The 16,129-nt window shown below is 36.4% G+C and overlaps 1 protein-coding gene across 1 annotated transcript in view; it reads left to right on the top strand.

Annotated features, from left to right (window-relative positions):
• Positions 1-2,456: 2,456 nt before the first annotated feature.
• LOC149559074 (uncharacterized) overlaps positions 2,457-16,129 on the top strand; it is a 64,821-nt gene continuing 51,148 nt past the window's right edge. The window contains exons 1-4 of the mRNA XM_089833028.1: positions 2,457-3,119; positions 8,926-9,008; positions 9,126-9,338; positions 9,540-9,643. Coding sequence (XP_089689154.1) covers positions 2,939-3,119; positions 8,926-9,008; positions 9,126-9,338; positions 9,540-9,643 — 581 coding nt within the window. The 5' untranslated portion in view covers positions 2,457-2,938. The remainder of the gene's footprint in view (positions 3,120-8,925; positions 9,009-9,125; positions 9,339-9,539; positions 9,644-16,129) is intronic.

Here is a 16,129-nt window from a genome sequence, read left to right as displayed (position 1 = left end):
TTTTGTTATTGCCTATAGTTCTAGCCTGCTACCACAAGGACTAACAAGTGTCACATAGTGGCATGTATTTGCCGTAATTTATAATAGATTAATTAGATAGAGCAATAAAGTTTAAATTTTGGTAAAATTTAATATAATTTTATTAATATTTAATTAATGTTATAAAATTTGATTAATTTTTATTTTTTTTAAGTTATACTTTTACATAAAAAAATCTAATTTTCATTTAGAAAAAAAAATTTAATAAAAAATTATAATAAAAAAATTTAATTAAATATAAATGTCATTATACTATTATAACTAATTAAGTTGTATCTTAAATTTTCATTTTTTATTTAAACTAAAAAATATTATTCATAAAATATAATCAGAAGTTATTATAAAAGAAAATATTTTATTAAAACAATTGTATAGTAACATATTATTGATATAATAATTTTACATACCTGATATAGTAGTGGAACAAAAGGGAAACAAGAAGATAAAAATTGAAAAACTGGTTGAGGTTGATGGAGAGGATTCAGAGGAGGAGATCGGGGGTAAGGCTAGGAGGAGATTTGGTAGGCTTGCACAATCTCAGGCTAGGTGCAAACAGAAATCCATCAGAGATCTAGTTGAGGAAGATAGTTCAGATAACAATAATGAAGGAAGGGAGGATGAAGATAATTCCAATTTCAAGAAGGATGATGGAGAGGAGGAGGGGGAGAAAAGTTTTAACTCGGGGGATAACTCGATGGATAATGCTCAGACCCAGGTGTCTGCTAGTAATGCTGTGAATATGGAGATCACCCATGTGTCTGCTAGCTTTTCCCTCAAACCCATTACCTTTTGTGAAGAGAGTAGCAAGATGGACACTTCCCCCATAACTATTTCATCCCCAGTTAAGGATAATTCTAAGGTTTCCTCTAACCCAAGGGTTTTGCAGGATGACATCCAAGTGCAGAAAGCTAAGGAGGAAGCATTAAAGGTGGAAGCAGGGACTAAGGAAGGGACCGAGGTGCTGGAGGAACGGTATGCTAAATTGGACAAGAGGGTTAAAACTTTGGAGGAGGGGTTTTTTACCTTCTCCAAATTTGGCCTCAAAGTCACACATGTTGCGGCCACCACCCTTTAGTTGCTAGCACAGGAAAAGGAGGACACGAGTATGGATATATAGGACCACAAGTTGCTCTTTAAGTTCCTTGTTGATGACTGGGCTTGGATCCTGTTGGACGCGAAGGGGAAGGGAAAAAAGAAAATTAAGTTTTTTAGTTTACTAGGATCCTTGGATCCAAGATTTTTTTTGTTTTACTGTTGGTTAACGTTTTGCTGGTATATAGTTGTAATTAAGACTGGGGTTGGCCTGTTTTGCCAATTTTGGTTATGTTGAACTTTTGTAGTTTGCTAGTTATCTCTGTTTGGTTTTAGCTTAGTTGCTCTTAAACTCTGTTGGTCTTTGCAGACATTTGGAACTATGTTGATGTTTAGTTAGTCTTTTGTCTGTTGGTGGTTTCTAGTAGTAATGTGTTGGTTACTAGCTTTTCGCTTGTATGGGCCGACCCCCTTGTTTTGGTTGCTTTTAATTTCAAAAACATATTATTGATATAATAATTTTACATAATAAAATATTTTTACATTCTAATATCGCGTAGTGCTTCATTAAAATCCGCTCTTATAAGACCCAAAATTTATAAGCCAATAAAATTCAAGTAAAATAAATTTTAAAATTTTAAAAATTAAAAATCTCATAAATAAACATTTCAAATATTAAAAGTTAAAATTAAAATAAAAAATACTTACACCTAATTGGTTGAGATAGAAAAGTTTAAAAACTAGTTAAGTAGAATTAATTGCAATAATATAGCCTACGAAAAATACAATTATAAGGATGCAATCTTATGAGAGAGGTTTAAGCTCTATTTTTTAAGAAGCAAATGGTCTCATGAGAAAAAAGTAATTTTGTTATGGAATTATTCAAAATCTTGTCCTAAAAAGAAGCCCCCTCTGATTTTTAGGAAGAAGGTGAAAAAGGGGTGGGGTTGGAAATAGCCCCACCAACTTAGGAACGTTTCTTTCCACTTGTCAATAATCTAAATATTAGAATTTTAATTAAGGGAACTAAAATTTTCAATTTTTTTTTAATGCATACATTTTTTAAATTTCGGAGTTAAAATTTTGAGCAGCATAAATCATGGGACCGCTAGCTTTAAAATATTCCCTAAAAAAATAGCAAGCACTTTTGCTTCATTTAAAAGGAAGCCCCCTTCAATAAGACTCCAAACTAAGAATATATAAAATAATTAAATATGTATTATCCACTAAAATGACCAAAGGTTTCTTTCAAATGTTATGTGGATGAAATGCATACAAATAAATTCTCCCCAGTCATCCATATGTGAGTTGAACTACTCTTTACGTGGATAGGTTAGCTACAACAATACTTAATAAATAATAATTGGTTTCTTTGAGATGCAACTTACGTACCATATCATTCGATAAAAGTGAAATTTCTAACAATGATGAAGTCGACTCTGAGTTTACTTCTTCGTTTTGTTTTTAAATTAATGAGTTTACTTAATGTTGACGAATCATTCGCATGCTTCAGGGATAAAAATTACATTCTGGCCAGCTTTAAAAATCAAATAAATAAATCCAACTTTAGATTTATTCGGGCACGCTTTTAGCAATTCATCAAGGTTTATATTATTTCCTCCAACGTTATATTATATGCATTCTGTCCTTTCGTATCAGAATCATCTGCGCTCTCTTTTTTTGTTATACAAAGAAGTATATAAAATGGGTATGGAGATTCTATGAAGAGTCTGACTTACGCTGTTAAAACTATATAATATTCCACATAGGAATCACAGTATTGTGATGATGAGAGTGATAGTGTTTTTTCATTTTGTCTGATTTTAAGAAGAGTAGATCTGTCTAGGAAGAGTAGAAATCCGCGACGATGAATGCAGCAGTTGCGAAGAAAGGAGTTGGGTTGCTGTTTAACGCCACCAGGAATGGTTTGTCCAGCATTTCCAGTGGAATTAACAAGACAAAGAAAGCCTATTCTTCAAAGCACGAGACTGATGTGTTGAATGAGATCAAGCAGAGGGGTGTCAGCCCTGAAGATCTTATATTTCAAGGTGCGTACTTTTTCTTTTTGGTTTTGATAACGAAAATACTAGATAATCATGATGGATTGGTTGGTGGGCGAATCCTGCTCCTCGCCGCTTCAACCCAAAAAAACACTCCACCCAACAAAAATACTACTTATGTTGATCTATGCTTAATTTCGAAATTTTGTATTGAATATAATACCGTTTTTTAGTGGGATGTTGATTATGGGGTGGTAGAGCCCTAAGCTTTACCAGCTCAAACTCAAGTGATGGTAGTCCTGGATTTTATTGAACTGTGAATTTGAGAAAACGAATGGTCCTTTAGCTTCAATAAAGCACAAGAAAGATTCCATTCCACATCGATCATGGGGTCCAAGCATGCAACTCAGGGTAGCTCAGCGGAAGCATGCAGCCCACGAGCAGGCACTGATCCAGCAGGCTTTAAACCCGGGTGGCTGCTGCAACTGTGCCACCCTAGTTTCAACACACTAATGCAATCAACGGCCTGCCTGTTTGGATTGCGAATTTAGGCAGATATTTTTGAAAGTGTGATTGATGTTAATGATTTGGGTTTTTGAGAGCGTCATCAATATAGATCATTCTGGATGTTTTGTTTTTCTGATTTATTTTAAAAGGTCATTTGTTAGGTCACACCCTAGCCAACACAACTCTTGCGCATATGAGACGCTTTTTGTGAGAGCATGTGGTCTTTTTCATATATATGGCCTAACCTTATGACTAAGATCAAGATAAATTGAGCCTTCAAAGGCATCTACACCGGGAGTGCTTATGGTGGATTAATGCTCGTCATTGGTGTTTTGGTTTATTTGATGAATGTGTGTTGTGATGATTGTTGAATACGATGGATGCTTATCTTGTTCTGTCAGTATGTTATATCCTTTGTGTTGTAATTGTAAAATTTTCCAGATGTTTTGGAATTCGATTAATCTGCACATTATGATTGATTAGTGTTTTTGATCAATTGGGACTCTTGTGGATGCTTCTGCGTTTGAAGGATCCTCATTATTGCTTGGGCATTGAACAGTGTGTGCTGGAATTGAAGATCCTTAATCTTTTTTTCCTTCTTTTTTAAAGTATCCATTTTCTTCGTATTTTAAGTGACAGTGTGCCACCATCCCTCTACAATTTGCATCTATACTTCAGAAGCTTTTAAGACAATGTAATGCTAGAACAGCTTTTCAAACAATCGCTAGAGGTGTGGACAAATTCTTCCTGCAATGCATTGATTCCACGGCTCTCTTTGAATGCTAGGTTATTTACAATTAAAGGGACTTCCTTCTATGTCTGCACTTATGGGTGAAAATTATTAGCCAGTTTTCCAAATATTTGAATTCTTTTTGGCACTGAGTTTGGAGGCTAATCAGAGAAAATCAAACTGTGCAACACGAGCAATCAACATTTGCCAAAAAACCCTTGTATTCTTCAGTTTCCTCAGAGAAATTGCATGTCAATAAGAAGCAAAGATCAAACGTTGCAAGAGTACGAGAAGAAGCAGAAGGAAGGTAAGGAACCTAAAGCTTGAAAGCTTTTGTTTTTAATTTAGGATGGTGCAGAGTCCAGACGATCACCTTTCCATTACAAAGCACACAGTCTTGAGCTTTCCAGACGGAATGTTTTATCTTTCTATTCCTCAAGAATCAGAAAAGGTTAGCCCACTTAAAATCTAACAGGTACAATCTAAAATCTGATGGAGCCAATAACATCATAGATGCACTTGAGGTTATGTCTTTCTAGCAATCTAGTCATCAGGAAAATGCATTAGGCATGGAAGAAGAATTAAGAATACTACCTACAGTACAAGATAAATAGATCCTTTGACTGAGATGCACTATTAACTATGCAACAAGAAGGGGGGTCCTGGTAGCCAGGCTATTTCTGCAACTCATATTTGCAGAGGATGCAACCTGCTCATTCCATACTTGGCCATCAGTGACGACAATAGGATATTTATTTGTTGTCTAGGATCTGTGGTCAGTATATAATGGAAAAACAGAAGATTATAGAGGTAAATAAACTCATTGAGTTTCACTAGGCCAATTTTCTTGTCCTTCGTGGATATCTAATTGATCTGAAGAGAATACATATGTGTCTGCTAATACAAGTGCACCTAAATGGTAGTTGAAAGGCATATGCAATGTAAGAAGCAGTTTTGAAGTTTGTGATGAAATTTGATATCATTGTTCATAACAGATGTGACATACCTTGCACCTGGATAAATTGCCACACCATTTCTCCACGGATGAACATAAGATTCATCAAATTAGGGAGCATAAGTCCAACTTTGAAGAAAAGATTGTGTCGACAGCAAGAAACATAGGTGGTGGGGGACCTGCATATGGCAAGCAACATAGTTTTTAATGTTTGGAACTCAAACTCAAGGCAGCATGATATGGTATTCAACAATATTCACAGAATCATTATCATTAGCAGTCTCCAACATGCTAGAGAGAAATGCAATAGCCAAAACCTTAATGTTTAGCAATCAATGGTGCAGTTCCCCATGGAAGAAAGTCCAAATTTTATTATCCAGTACCTTTCTTGGACAGATAAATTAAGTAAAGAATCTGAGCATTAGAATCACATCGGCTTGGGTATGCTGACCTTTTTCACAAAGGAATAGGAATCTCAGTTAGTCATGTGGCATGTACAAGTAATCTTCCTCTTACTATGATATTGTTATCAATATTTAGTTGTGTAGTTTTTGAGTCGAACTCATTGACCCATGTTTCATGAGTAGTGGTTGACAAGAGCCCATCTCTCACGAGAATGAATGGAACGCTTAGCACTCTTTGCATCTAGGTGAAGCGTTGGGCCTTCCCAAGAGTTCACCTATTCCAGTGCTACTCCAGTTTAAGCACACTTAACCAATGAGTTTCCTCTGAGGTTAAGCCCACATAGCAAATGGGGTAGCAAGTTCAATTGGCTTAAGCTTGGAGGAAACTTTGTAGTTAAGTGTGCGTAAGCTGGAGTAGCACTGGGATGGGGCGACCTCCCCGGAAGGCCAAATGCTTCACCTTTGCAAGCATTACCTAGATGCAATGATTGCCAAGTGTTCCATCATTCTCATAAGAGGTGGAACCACTACTCATGAAACATGGGCCAATGAGTTTGACTCGAAACATATGCAGTTGAATCCTGATAGCAATATTATAATTTGATTTGCTGTGGAAAATATCTCCTATTTATCAATTTTCTTCTTGTTTATGAAAGTAATTCCAAGACTTTCCAATGGGGAGATGCTAAAATTTGCAGCCAAGAGTAAGACAAAAATATCATTTTGCCAATGTTGCATTTAGGCATGTAAAGCTACTTGAATGGAAATGCAGTTGTTGGTAACAAAAAAAAGAAGAGGTGCAAGTTCTAATTAAGTTGGATTGCACAAAAAGACTCATTGAAGAGCCCACTTTAAGGTTGAAGAAGGCAAACAATTCATGTCAAGTAAATGATGTTGGGATTAAACGTACGGTCACTCTTACAGATTTGTAGCTATCAAAGAATACTTTGGAACAAATGAAATCAAAATGTTTGCAACTGATTAAAGATTGGGATATGGTCATCAGAATTCAAGGAAAAGGAGGAAAGGGTTGATGAATTCTTCTTTGCATTTGAAGCAACCGAGGGTCTCTCAGAAAAGACCCAAAGGCATTTTTGGAGGTAAAAGAACTACTTGAGACAGTAGTATGTGGTAGGAAGCAAGAATATGAAGCCAGGGTAAGGAAATTGAACAGGTGGTCGAAGAGCATGATATACTCCAAGAAGACTTTGATTTAGAAAAACTTCTAGTACTATCAGAATCTGCAAGAATAAAGTTGCACTTATTTCAAATCAAAGAGTGTCTCTCCACTCCACCAATCAGAACCAATTTTTAGTTGTATGTTTGTATGTAAATATATTTATCCCACAAACAAAGGTTTCTGGTAGAAACACTGAGAATGTGAAGTGTCATAGAATTAAATTGTAGTAAAAAGAAGAAATTGTTAATCTATTCCTTGGTCAATCCATCATAGAAAGCACAATGATGTATTTAGAGTGGTTTTCATGGGAAATTCCTTTACTTTTGTCTCATAAATTAAATTATTTTGACCATGAAAATGAAGGATTGCTGCAACTAATTTCTCTCGAATTTTGACCTTATCTATGATGCTAAGATACCGGATTCCACCCCAGACCTCTGGAATTGGGTCCAAGTGCGGTCTGGATCAGGGTATGGTCTGGGTTCACCTTGGGGTTGTCTTGGGTGTAGCTTGGGCATCCAGATTTGGCAACAGTCTCCTGATCTGTTCTAAAAGCTTCAATCTTCTTTTTGGTCTTTCATTCCTCCCTTCCAAACATTCTATATATTGGTAACATCTTTGATTGATCAATTTAAAGTGTTGTGTGTGAACTGCTAAGTGCCCAATAACACCTAAAGTCGGATCATAGAAGACAAAGGTGTCCTGAAAATTGGTGACTGGTGTTACCAGGTAGAGATCTCCTGGCATAATTTGGTGACTGTGGTAAGCTGGTTGGACTCATTGTAGATGCCATTGCTTTGTGTATTGCAGACACTTTGTCAATTTTCCCCAAGAAGGAAGGACTTGACATGACTGGCATACTAGTATACTTTTACAAATTCGGTGCCCCTGAGGAATCTCTCAAGCTGATCTTCCAAACTGGTTTTGCCTTCCAAACTCAATGATACAGATAGGGATATAGAGGGTTGAGAAAAAGTGTTATAAAACTTAAAACAAATATTAATTTAATTTTAATCTGAAACAAAATAAATTTTAAAAATTATTATGTAAATATAAGTTTATAATATATAATACACACAGACATACCTGTATCCATACCAGTGTCTGTAACCGTACATGAATTGATGACTTAGATATGAAAGGTTCTTCATTTCGCCTCTCCTCCTAGGTCTGCTTTTGTGCACACAAAACCATCTTTATATCAGATGATGCATCGTAAGTTATATGAATATTTTTTTAATTACTTAATTTATTCATGCACAGCAATTCGACCTCCCACTCTTTTTTCAGTATCCTAGCATCCTGTGAATCATCCCACAAAATTTGATGGATCAAAGATTGTATTTAAGACTGAAATAAACTGAAGATCAGAAATATATTCTTATTTTAGGATGAAATAAATTGAACATCAGAAATAATTTGTTTCACTGAAGGCCATTAACATTTTTAGTGCAATTGAAGTTGGTCTCCCAGATAAATTACAAGTAGGAACATTTATCTTTTCTTAACAATTACTGTTCTAAATTTGGTTTTTAATTCTTGGGTAAACATGACATATCCTATTTATTGTTTTCAAAGTCACTTGGAACCTTATTTCCCATGATGCAGATTTTTTTAGAGAGATGAGCCATACCTACAGTCTTTCACCTGTTTAGGAGAAGGAAAGATTGCATTCACAATCTCTGATAACTGATTGATCTTCTTGAGATCTGTGTTTAGTTAGGGTTCTTCTCTCACATGGCTATCTGTAGTTGTACTTAGCTTTTATGGTTTAGAGTTTGACCATGCTTGGTGTACCGGCTGCTGTCTTCTTTGTGTTGAAATTTTACTGTTTACTTTCTTATACATGCCGTGGTAATTTTACCAAAGCTTCTTTCTACCATATTTTGATTTACACTGGAGTTCCATTGAGCCATTTGGTAATTTGTTGATACCTACGTTATGTCATTCTTTCTGTAGCTCATCATTGAGTCCCATTGACCCATTTGGTAGTTTGTTGATGATCATGTAATTTCTTTCTTTTAGATACTGATATATATATATAAGAGATAAAATATGTTTGTGGATTGTGCTTGCAGCCTTCCAACGGATATACTTTTTATACATGGCTGGCTACAAACATGAGTTAGTTGCGGCAGCCCAAATGGCTGGCAAACGCCTAGTAAGTTGATAGTGCATCTATCTATTTTGAGTTCTAGTTTGACAGATTGGTTAAAAAACAAAAAGTGATTATCTTGTTTTCCCCTTTCTTTGTTTTGGCACCTTTGGATTGTCACAGGCAGATACTTCAAAAAGTAGTGTGCCTTTTGAAGCACTTATGATATTAGGAAATTCTCTATGCAATGAATGTTCACAATATGGAGACTTTGAGAAGGGGAATTTCTATCAGAATATGCAAGATTTTATGACAAAATCAAGAATGCCAAAAGATCATTATGACAGAGATTCAGTTGTACATGATATTTATTATGCAGTACTGATTGCAGTGGAGGTAAAATACTTGACCCTGGTCTAGATTTTCTTTCAACTGACAATGAAAACGTTATTTCCATACTTAGAACAATATTTTTCATTCATGGCTTTAACTAATGGCTTGTCATGGAAAGAAATGAAGAATGCAATGAGCCATGCACCATGTATAGAGTTATCAGATACTCACAGTGACTGGCTAATGAATCTATTTTGTTGTCAGAAATATGGAACAGAGGAGCAGACATTAGAGAAAACATTCAAGGGTGCTGCATCTCGTATAATTGGAAGTGCAATGCATGTAACAGATCCCAAAATTGATCCAAGGTAATATTTTCATTTCCATTCCCTGTTTCAACAGAGTGAAGTCTCTTGTATTCTAATCTTAATAAGGAATTTATAACAACACAATTGCTCCTTGTAAATTATCTTAATTCTTTTGGCTTGGATGAGGATTTTGAAGCCAGCACTTTCTGGGTCATCTATTTTTCTTTTTAGAATCATACAAATGAAACAAGGAGGTAGGTGTTGGAAGAGATTTGTTGTTTGCCCAAATTTTTATTTGACAAAATCTATGTTCCACCAAGCTCTTGGGATTCAATTTGAATTAACCATAGTTCCAGTAGACATGGGTTTGTAGTAAAATATGTTACCCATGACAGAGACAGTTATGATTGCAAATCATTTATTCTAGCTTGTTTGATGCCATTGTGAATGCACTTTTAGATGCCCATGATTGCCCTGAAAATTGTGACTGTAAATCCTTCATTCTAGCTTGTTTGCTGCCATTGTAAATGCCCCTTTACAAACCCATGATTTCTCTCAGTTACTCAGAAAAAACACTTGTATCCTAATGGCCACAATTGTAAATGAAAAAATGTGATTGTATTGCCTTGGTTTTCAACAACATTGTGACCAAGAAACCATCCCCCATGATAAAAATGCTTGCTAATTTCAAATTACGAACCAGTTTGAATCTTGCAATATTTAGATGCAAATGCACCACAACTTAGAATAATCTTTAATGCTCACTATTGTAGCTTATTGTAAATATTAGAATGTTTCTAATATTTAGGTGTAGTCTAGAATAGAATGTTTCTATTCTATTCGACTCTCCTTTTGTATATATAGATCATTTTGATCTTTGTTTAATCAATCAAGTATTCTGCCATTTACGTTTGTAACATGGTATCAGAGCCTTTATAAGGATTTTTTCGAAAAATTTATAATTTCTTTCGAAATTATCTGCTAAATTTTTTGAAATTATATTTAAGGATTTCTCTATAGCCCGTCCAAAATTTCTACTTCTTTAAGAAATTTATCTGTGCACATCTGAGTTTCGGCTAGGGTTTAAATCCTCTGTGCAAATCGCGCCTTCAGCTATTGGCTTTCTTGGAAAATCGTGGATATGTTTTCTGCTGTTTTTTTCTTGGAAACCCATGGCTCAGTCTGTAAATCACAAATTTGGAGGTCGTTTCTTCAAATCTGGAGGTCGTTTTTTCAAATTTGTAAAAACATGGACGTTTTCTTTGCAACACGCGATTTTGGGGGCCGAACTCTGCAAATCGCGGCTTAATCTTGGTCGGCCTGCGTCTACACTTAGAAGCCATCATCCAATCTTGCAAATCCGACTGCAAACATTGCAATTTTATACCAAATCTGCCATTTCTTTGCTTATTCGACCTCCCTAGCTGCCGACTGTTATTCTGCTCGAAACCCTAGTCTTCTGACCTCGGAATTTCTTTTTGTTTTCAGATTCTTGGTGGGTTTTTCGAGATCTCAAATGGGTCTTCATCAGAATTTTGTGGGTGCCTCGATTTTTGAGCCAGCTGATTTGGATTCCGATAGCGTATTATTTTTGGGTTTTTCGAGCTCTCGTCTTTGTACTTCTCCGATTTTTCTGGGTCTTTTATTTTATCACTTCGAAGTTTGTGCCATTTGAGATATTCACATATTATGAGCATTTGTATCAGCAGCATCAGAAGTCAGAGTCAATTAAAAGACAAGCAAATGTTGCTCAACACTCAGAGCAGAAAGAATCTATCTATCATGCCTTTATGGCTAGCATACCTGTAGATCATGTGAAATCTTTTGCTTGGTACATAGATTTCGATGCTTCCTAACATTTCACTCACAAGCGTGATTGGTTTGTTGAATTCACTCCTTATTCTGACTCAGTAATCTTTGGAGGCAGCGAAGAATACAATATTGTCGGCAAGGGCAATGTTCAGATTCAGTCCGGAGGAAAAAGACTCATGTTCCTCAATGTATGTTATGTTCATGGCATGAAATATAATCTTTTGTCTGTTAGTCAGATTATAAAGCACTCCCCTCAGTTGGATGTCGTTTTTAGTGGAAATAAGTGTTCGATTATTGATCGTGCTTCTCGCACTACACTTGCTGTTGTTCTTGAGGATCATGGTAATTATAGGCTTGTAGATTCAGGCAATTCCCTTGAGCATGCCTTCATCGCCAAATCATCCACTCTCAGCAGCCTCTGGCATCAGCGATATGGTCACTTGAACATTCAATATCTAGCACAATTGGCTCGAGATAATTTAGTCCATGGCCTACCTGATATCCAGACCTAGAACCATCGCGTTTGCGGAGCTTGCCAAGCAGGGAAGCAACATAGGACAGCATTTAAGGATGGTGAATCATGGCGGGCATCTAAAGTACTCCAGCTAGTCCACGCTGATGTATGTGGCCCTATGAATACTCCTTCTGTTACTGGGAATAGGTACTTCTTACTCTTTGTGGATGATTTCAGTTTCAAAATGTGGGTATATTTTCTTAAGCAAAAATCATATGCTTTTCCTGTATTTCAGTAGTTTAAAGCTCTAGTAGAAAAAGAGTTTGGTTCCTCCATCCGTACTCTTAGGACCGATAATGGGGGGGAATTCTATTCTTCTGCCTTCTTTGCCTTCTGTACTACTCATGGCATTAGATGTCAGTTCACCACACCTCACACCCCTCAGCAAAACGGTGTTGTAGAGTGTCGAAACCATACCATCACAGAAATGGCTAGGGCTATGCTAGAACATAGAAATGTTCTTAGAAAATATTGGGTAGAAGCAGTATCCACAGCTGTCTATCTTCTCAATCGATCACCCACCCTTGGAGTTAACCATAAAACTCTTGAGGAAGCCTGGTTTGGTCGCAAACCTAGGATCAACCATTTGAAAGTTTTTGGCTCTCTAGCATATGTATGGATTCTTGATGCCAAACGCACTAAGTTGGATTCCAAAAGCCAGAAACTCATGTTTATAGGATACAATCACACACATAAGGCCTATAGATTGATTGATGTAAATACTGATCGTTTAATCTTCATTCGTGATGTTGTGTTTGATGAGGAACTCAGACCAGTTCGGCTCTCTGCCTCCCCACCGCATTCCGAGATTCAATCTTCAGCAATCTCTGACTTGGGTTCTTCTATTTTATATGAGTCATCTGATGCTACTGATAATATAGCTCCTTAGCCACTTCCCGATAATACAGCTCTTACTTCTGCTCCTCATTTAGCTATTTCGACAGCATTTGATATTGGCTCCTCAACCCTTTGGCCAAAATGTTGGGCTCAAACGATTAGTGATCTTCGTCCTGATGAACTCATTGAGGGTAGAACCTCCAGAAATAAGAGCATTCAGCACAACACAGTTAATGTTGCGCTTATGGCCAACATCCACAGTATCCTTGAGCCCCAGACATATGCAGAGGCCAAAGGAATTCCAGAATGGGAATAGGCAATGGATGCTGAGCTTCAGAGTCTTAAAAAGAATCACACCTGGGTTCTTTTAGATCTTCCTCCAGGGAAGAAACTCATTAGCTGTAAATGGGTCTATAAGGTCAAGTACCATGCAGATGGTACCTTAGACAAATACAAAGCTAGACTTGTTGCTCGAGGATTCACCTAGCGCGAAGGCATTGACTATGAGGAGACCTTTGCTCCGATAGCCAAGATGAGCACTATTCGCATTCTTCTTGCTATTGCAGCTCAGTATGGTTGGAAAGTTCATTAGATGGATGTAAAGAGTGCTTTTTTCAATGGTGAATTACAGGAAGCAGTCTACATGACGCAGCCCCCAGGTTTCAAGGTTGCCGGTTCAGAACCAAAAGTATGTAGACTCCAAAAGGCCATCTATGGTCTTCAATAGGCCCCTTGGGCTTGGTACATAAAGATTGATCAGTACTTGGTTAATCAGGGATTTCAATGCAGCCCGTTAGACAATAATCTGTATATTAAACACTCTGGTAATGATATTCTTTTTCTTGTTGTCTATGTGGATGATCTGATCATTACTGGGAGTTCCGAACATTTGATTTCAGATATCAAACAGGATCTATGCAGAACTTTTGATATGATCGATCTCGGATTGCTTCATTATTGTTTAGGTATTGAGGTTTGGCAGACTGACAATAGTATTTTTTTGTCTCAGTCCAACTATGCCAGGAATTTTCTTGACAGGTTTCAAATGCAAGATTGCAAACCTCCCTCCACTCCTATGGAGACTGGTTTGAAATTGTTTGCACAATCTGATTCTCCTCCTGTAGATGAAACACTCTTCAGGCAGCTAGTAGGTAGTCTCATTCACCTTACTACTAGACTCGATCTCAGTTTTGCAGTCAGCTACATCTCACGGTTCATGACGAACCCCAAGATTGATCATTGGATTGCAGCAAAACGTGTGTACACAAGGAGTACTACTCCTCAACTCAGTGGATTCACCGATTCTGATTGGGTCGACTTAGTTGATGACAAGAAATCTACTTCTGGCTATGTGTTCAGTATCGGATCTGTAGCAGCTACCTGGACCAGTAAGAAGCAATAGGCACATGCACTCTCCTCTACAGAAGCAGAATATAGAGGAGCTATCAAGGCAACTTGTGAAGCAGTTTGGCTCTGTCAGATGCTTGCAGATAAGCATATTCCTCAAGCAGGTCCAACTTCTTTGTTTTCAGACAATCAAGTAGTACTCAAACTTGCCAAAAACCCAGTGTTTCATGAACAGACCAAGCACATAGAGCTTCATTGCCATTATATCCGACAGTTAGTAGAAGATGGATCTATTCAGTTACTCTATGTCCCTACCTCAGACCAACCAGCAGATATTTTCACAAAACCCCTTGGTCCTGACAAGTTTGTTAAATTCAGGGGACCTATTGGTGTAGTAAATAGATTGAGCATTAAGGGGGGGGTATTAGAATAATCTTTAATGCTCACTATTGCAGCTTATTGTAAATTTTAGAATCTTTCTAATATTTAGGTGTAGTCTAGAATAGAATGTTTCTATTCTATTTGACTCTCCTTTTGTATATATAGATCATTTTGATCTCTATTTAATCAATCAAGTATTTTTCCATTTACATTTGTAACAAACTGCTCACATGTTTATATGCAGTCTTTACACAACTATTCACATACTAATATGCAATCTTCCCATGTATGTTCAGGGATATGTAATTTTTATTGATATTGAAACTTAAATTTCATATGCATTAACATCCGTTTTGGTCTACGATGTGTTTTGAAGCTAATTTTGATTTTTATATAAAGGGAAATATGTTTCATAGATTCAATAATGTGCATGCTTTTGAAGAATATTTTAAAACATGTGTAGTTTTTAATGTTTGGTAAATTTCTAAGTCTATTTTTTGAGCTATGATGTGAAACAATATCTATGCAATAAAGGAATTGACAAATTGTGAAAGGAAGCAACTGGCAAGCATCTTCAAATTTGATGCATCCTTGCCGTGTCATGTCCACCATCCAATTGCATTGAATTGAGTTAATGTAATTCTATTTATCTCCGCTTTTGGCTTGCTTAACATTGGACAACAAAGATTGACAAAACAAGCTGCTAGTCCAAAGTAAATTTGCCTTCTCTGTTCTGTACATCTTTTGAAGGGCCTTCTTTAACATTTCTTTCACTTTTTCATGATTAGGAGACACCCTACTAGTCCTTGGTGCATACCATTTGGGATTTAGAGTATAAGTTGTTATATGAAGTGAGGTGTTTGTAGTGTTCCACCTTTATGTCACAAGAGGCTTGACATACATCTGGTTGAATGTCAAATTGGGATCCTTGGTATGAATTGTTTTCTTTATTTGTCTAGGCATATTGCCAAACATCTTGTAAATCTCTCCAAGATTAAGGGAGTTTGTATTTGATGGAATTATTGTCATTGATGTGAAAGGTGTGAAGAACAATCGTCATTGGTGGTTATACAGTTATTGAAGATACTATGATGATGATACAACAGTTACTTCAATGTGCATTTGTAACATGAAAAGAAACATCAGATATATGAAAAGATGCATGGAAAGAAACAAGGGAGATTAATATTGCCTATAGTATGTGAATGAGAAATATATAGTGAAGTAACATCAGTATAAAGAACATCGAGATGATGATGAACATATAAACTGCCTGACATGAGGATTCTATAACAGAAACACGATACTAAAATGTCTCAAAGTGACAATGATTTAATATACAGTTTTCAGCATTTAAATAAGCTTATAACTGATAGCATGAGATACAAATATTTTGCGAGAAGAGATTACACACAAATATTTTGCGGAGAAGAGATTACTGAACAGTGGCAGAAGATGTGATTAAAGTAAAGATTTGCAGGAACAATATTATGTCAGTAGATGACATAAAGACTTCAGCACACTTCAGATAACAACATACACCAGATAGCATCACAAATCGTATCTATTGTGTTGAAGATTATGATATGAATAAGGGTCCCCGAATATCATAGTTTCTTGGAATGATTAAAGTAAAAGATGTGTAAAAAATGACA

Source organism: Cupressus sempervirens, chromosome 5 (assembly GCF_028749045.1).
Source record: "Cupressus sempervirens isolate cs-2001-9-10 chromosome 5, ASM2874904v1, whole genome shotgun sequence".
In the NCBI taxonomy this organism is placed as follows: Eukaryota; Viridiplantae; Streptophyta; class Pinopsida; order Cupressales; family Cupressaceae; genus Cupressus; species Cupressus sempervirens.
This window is presented reverse-complemented; position numbering and strand designations above follow the sequence as displayed.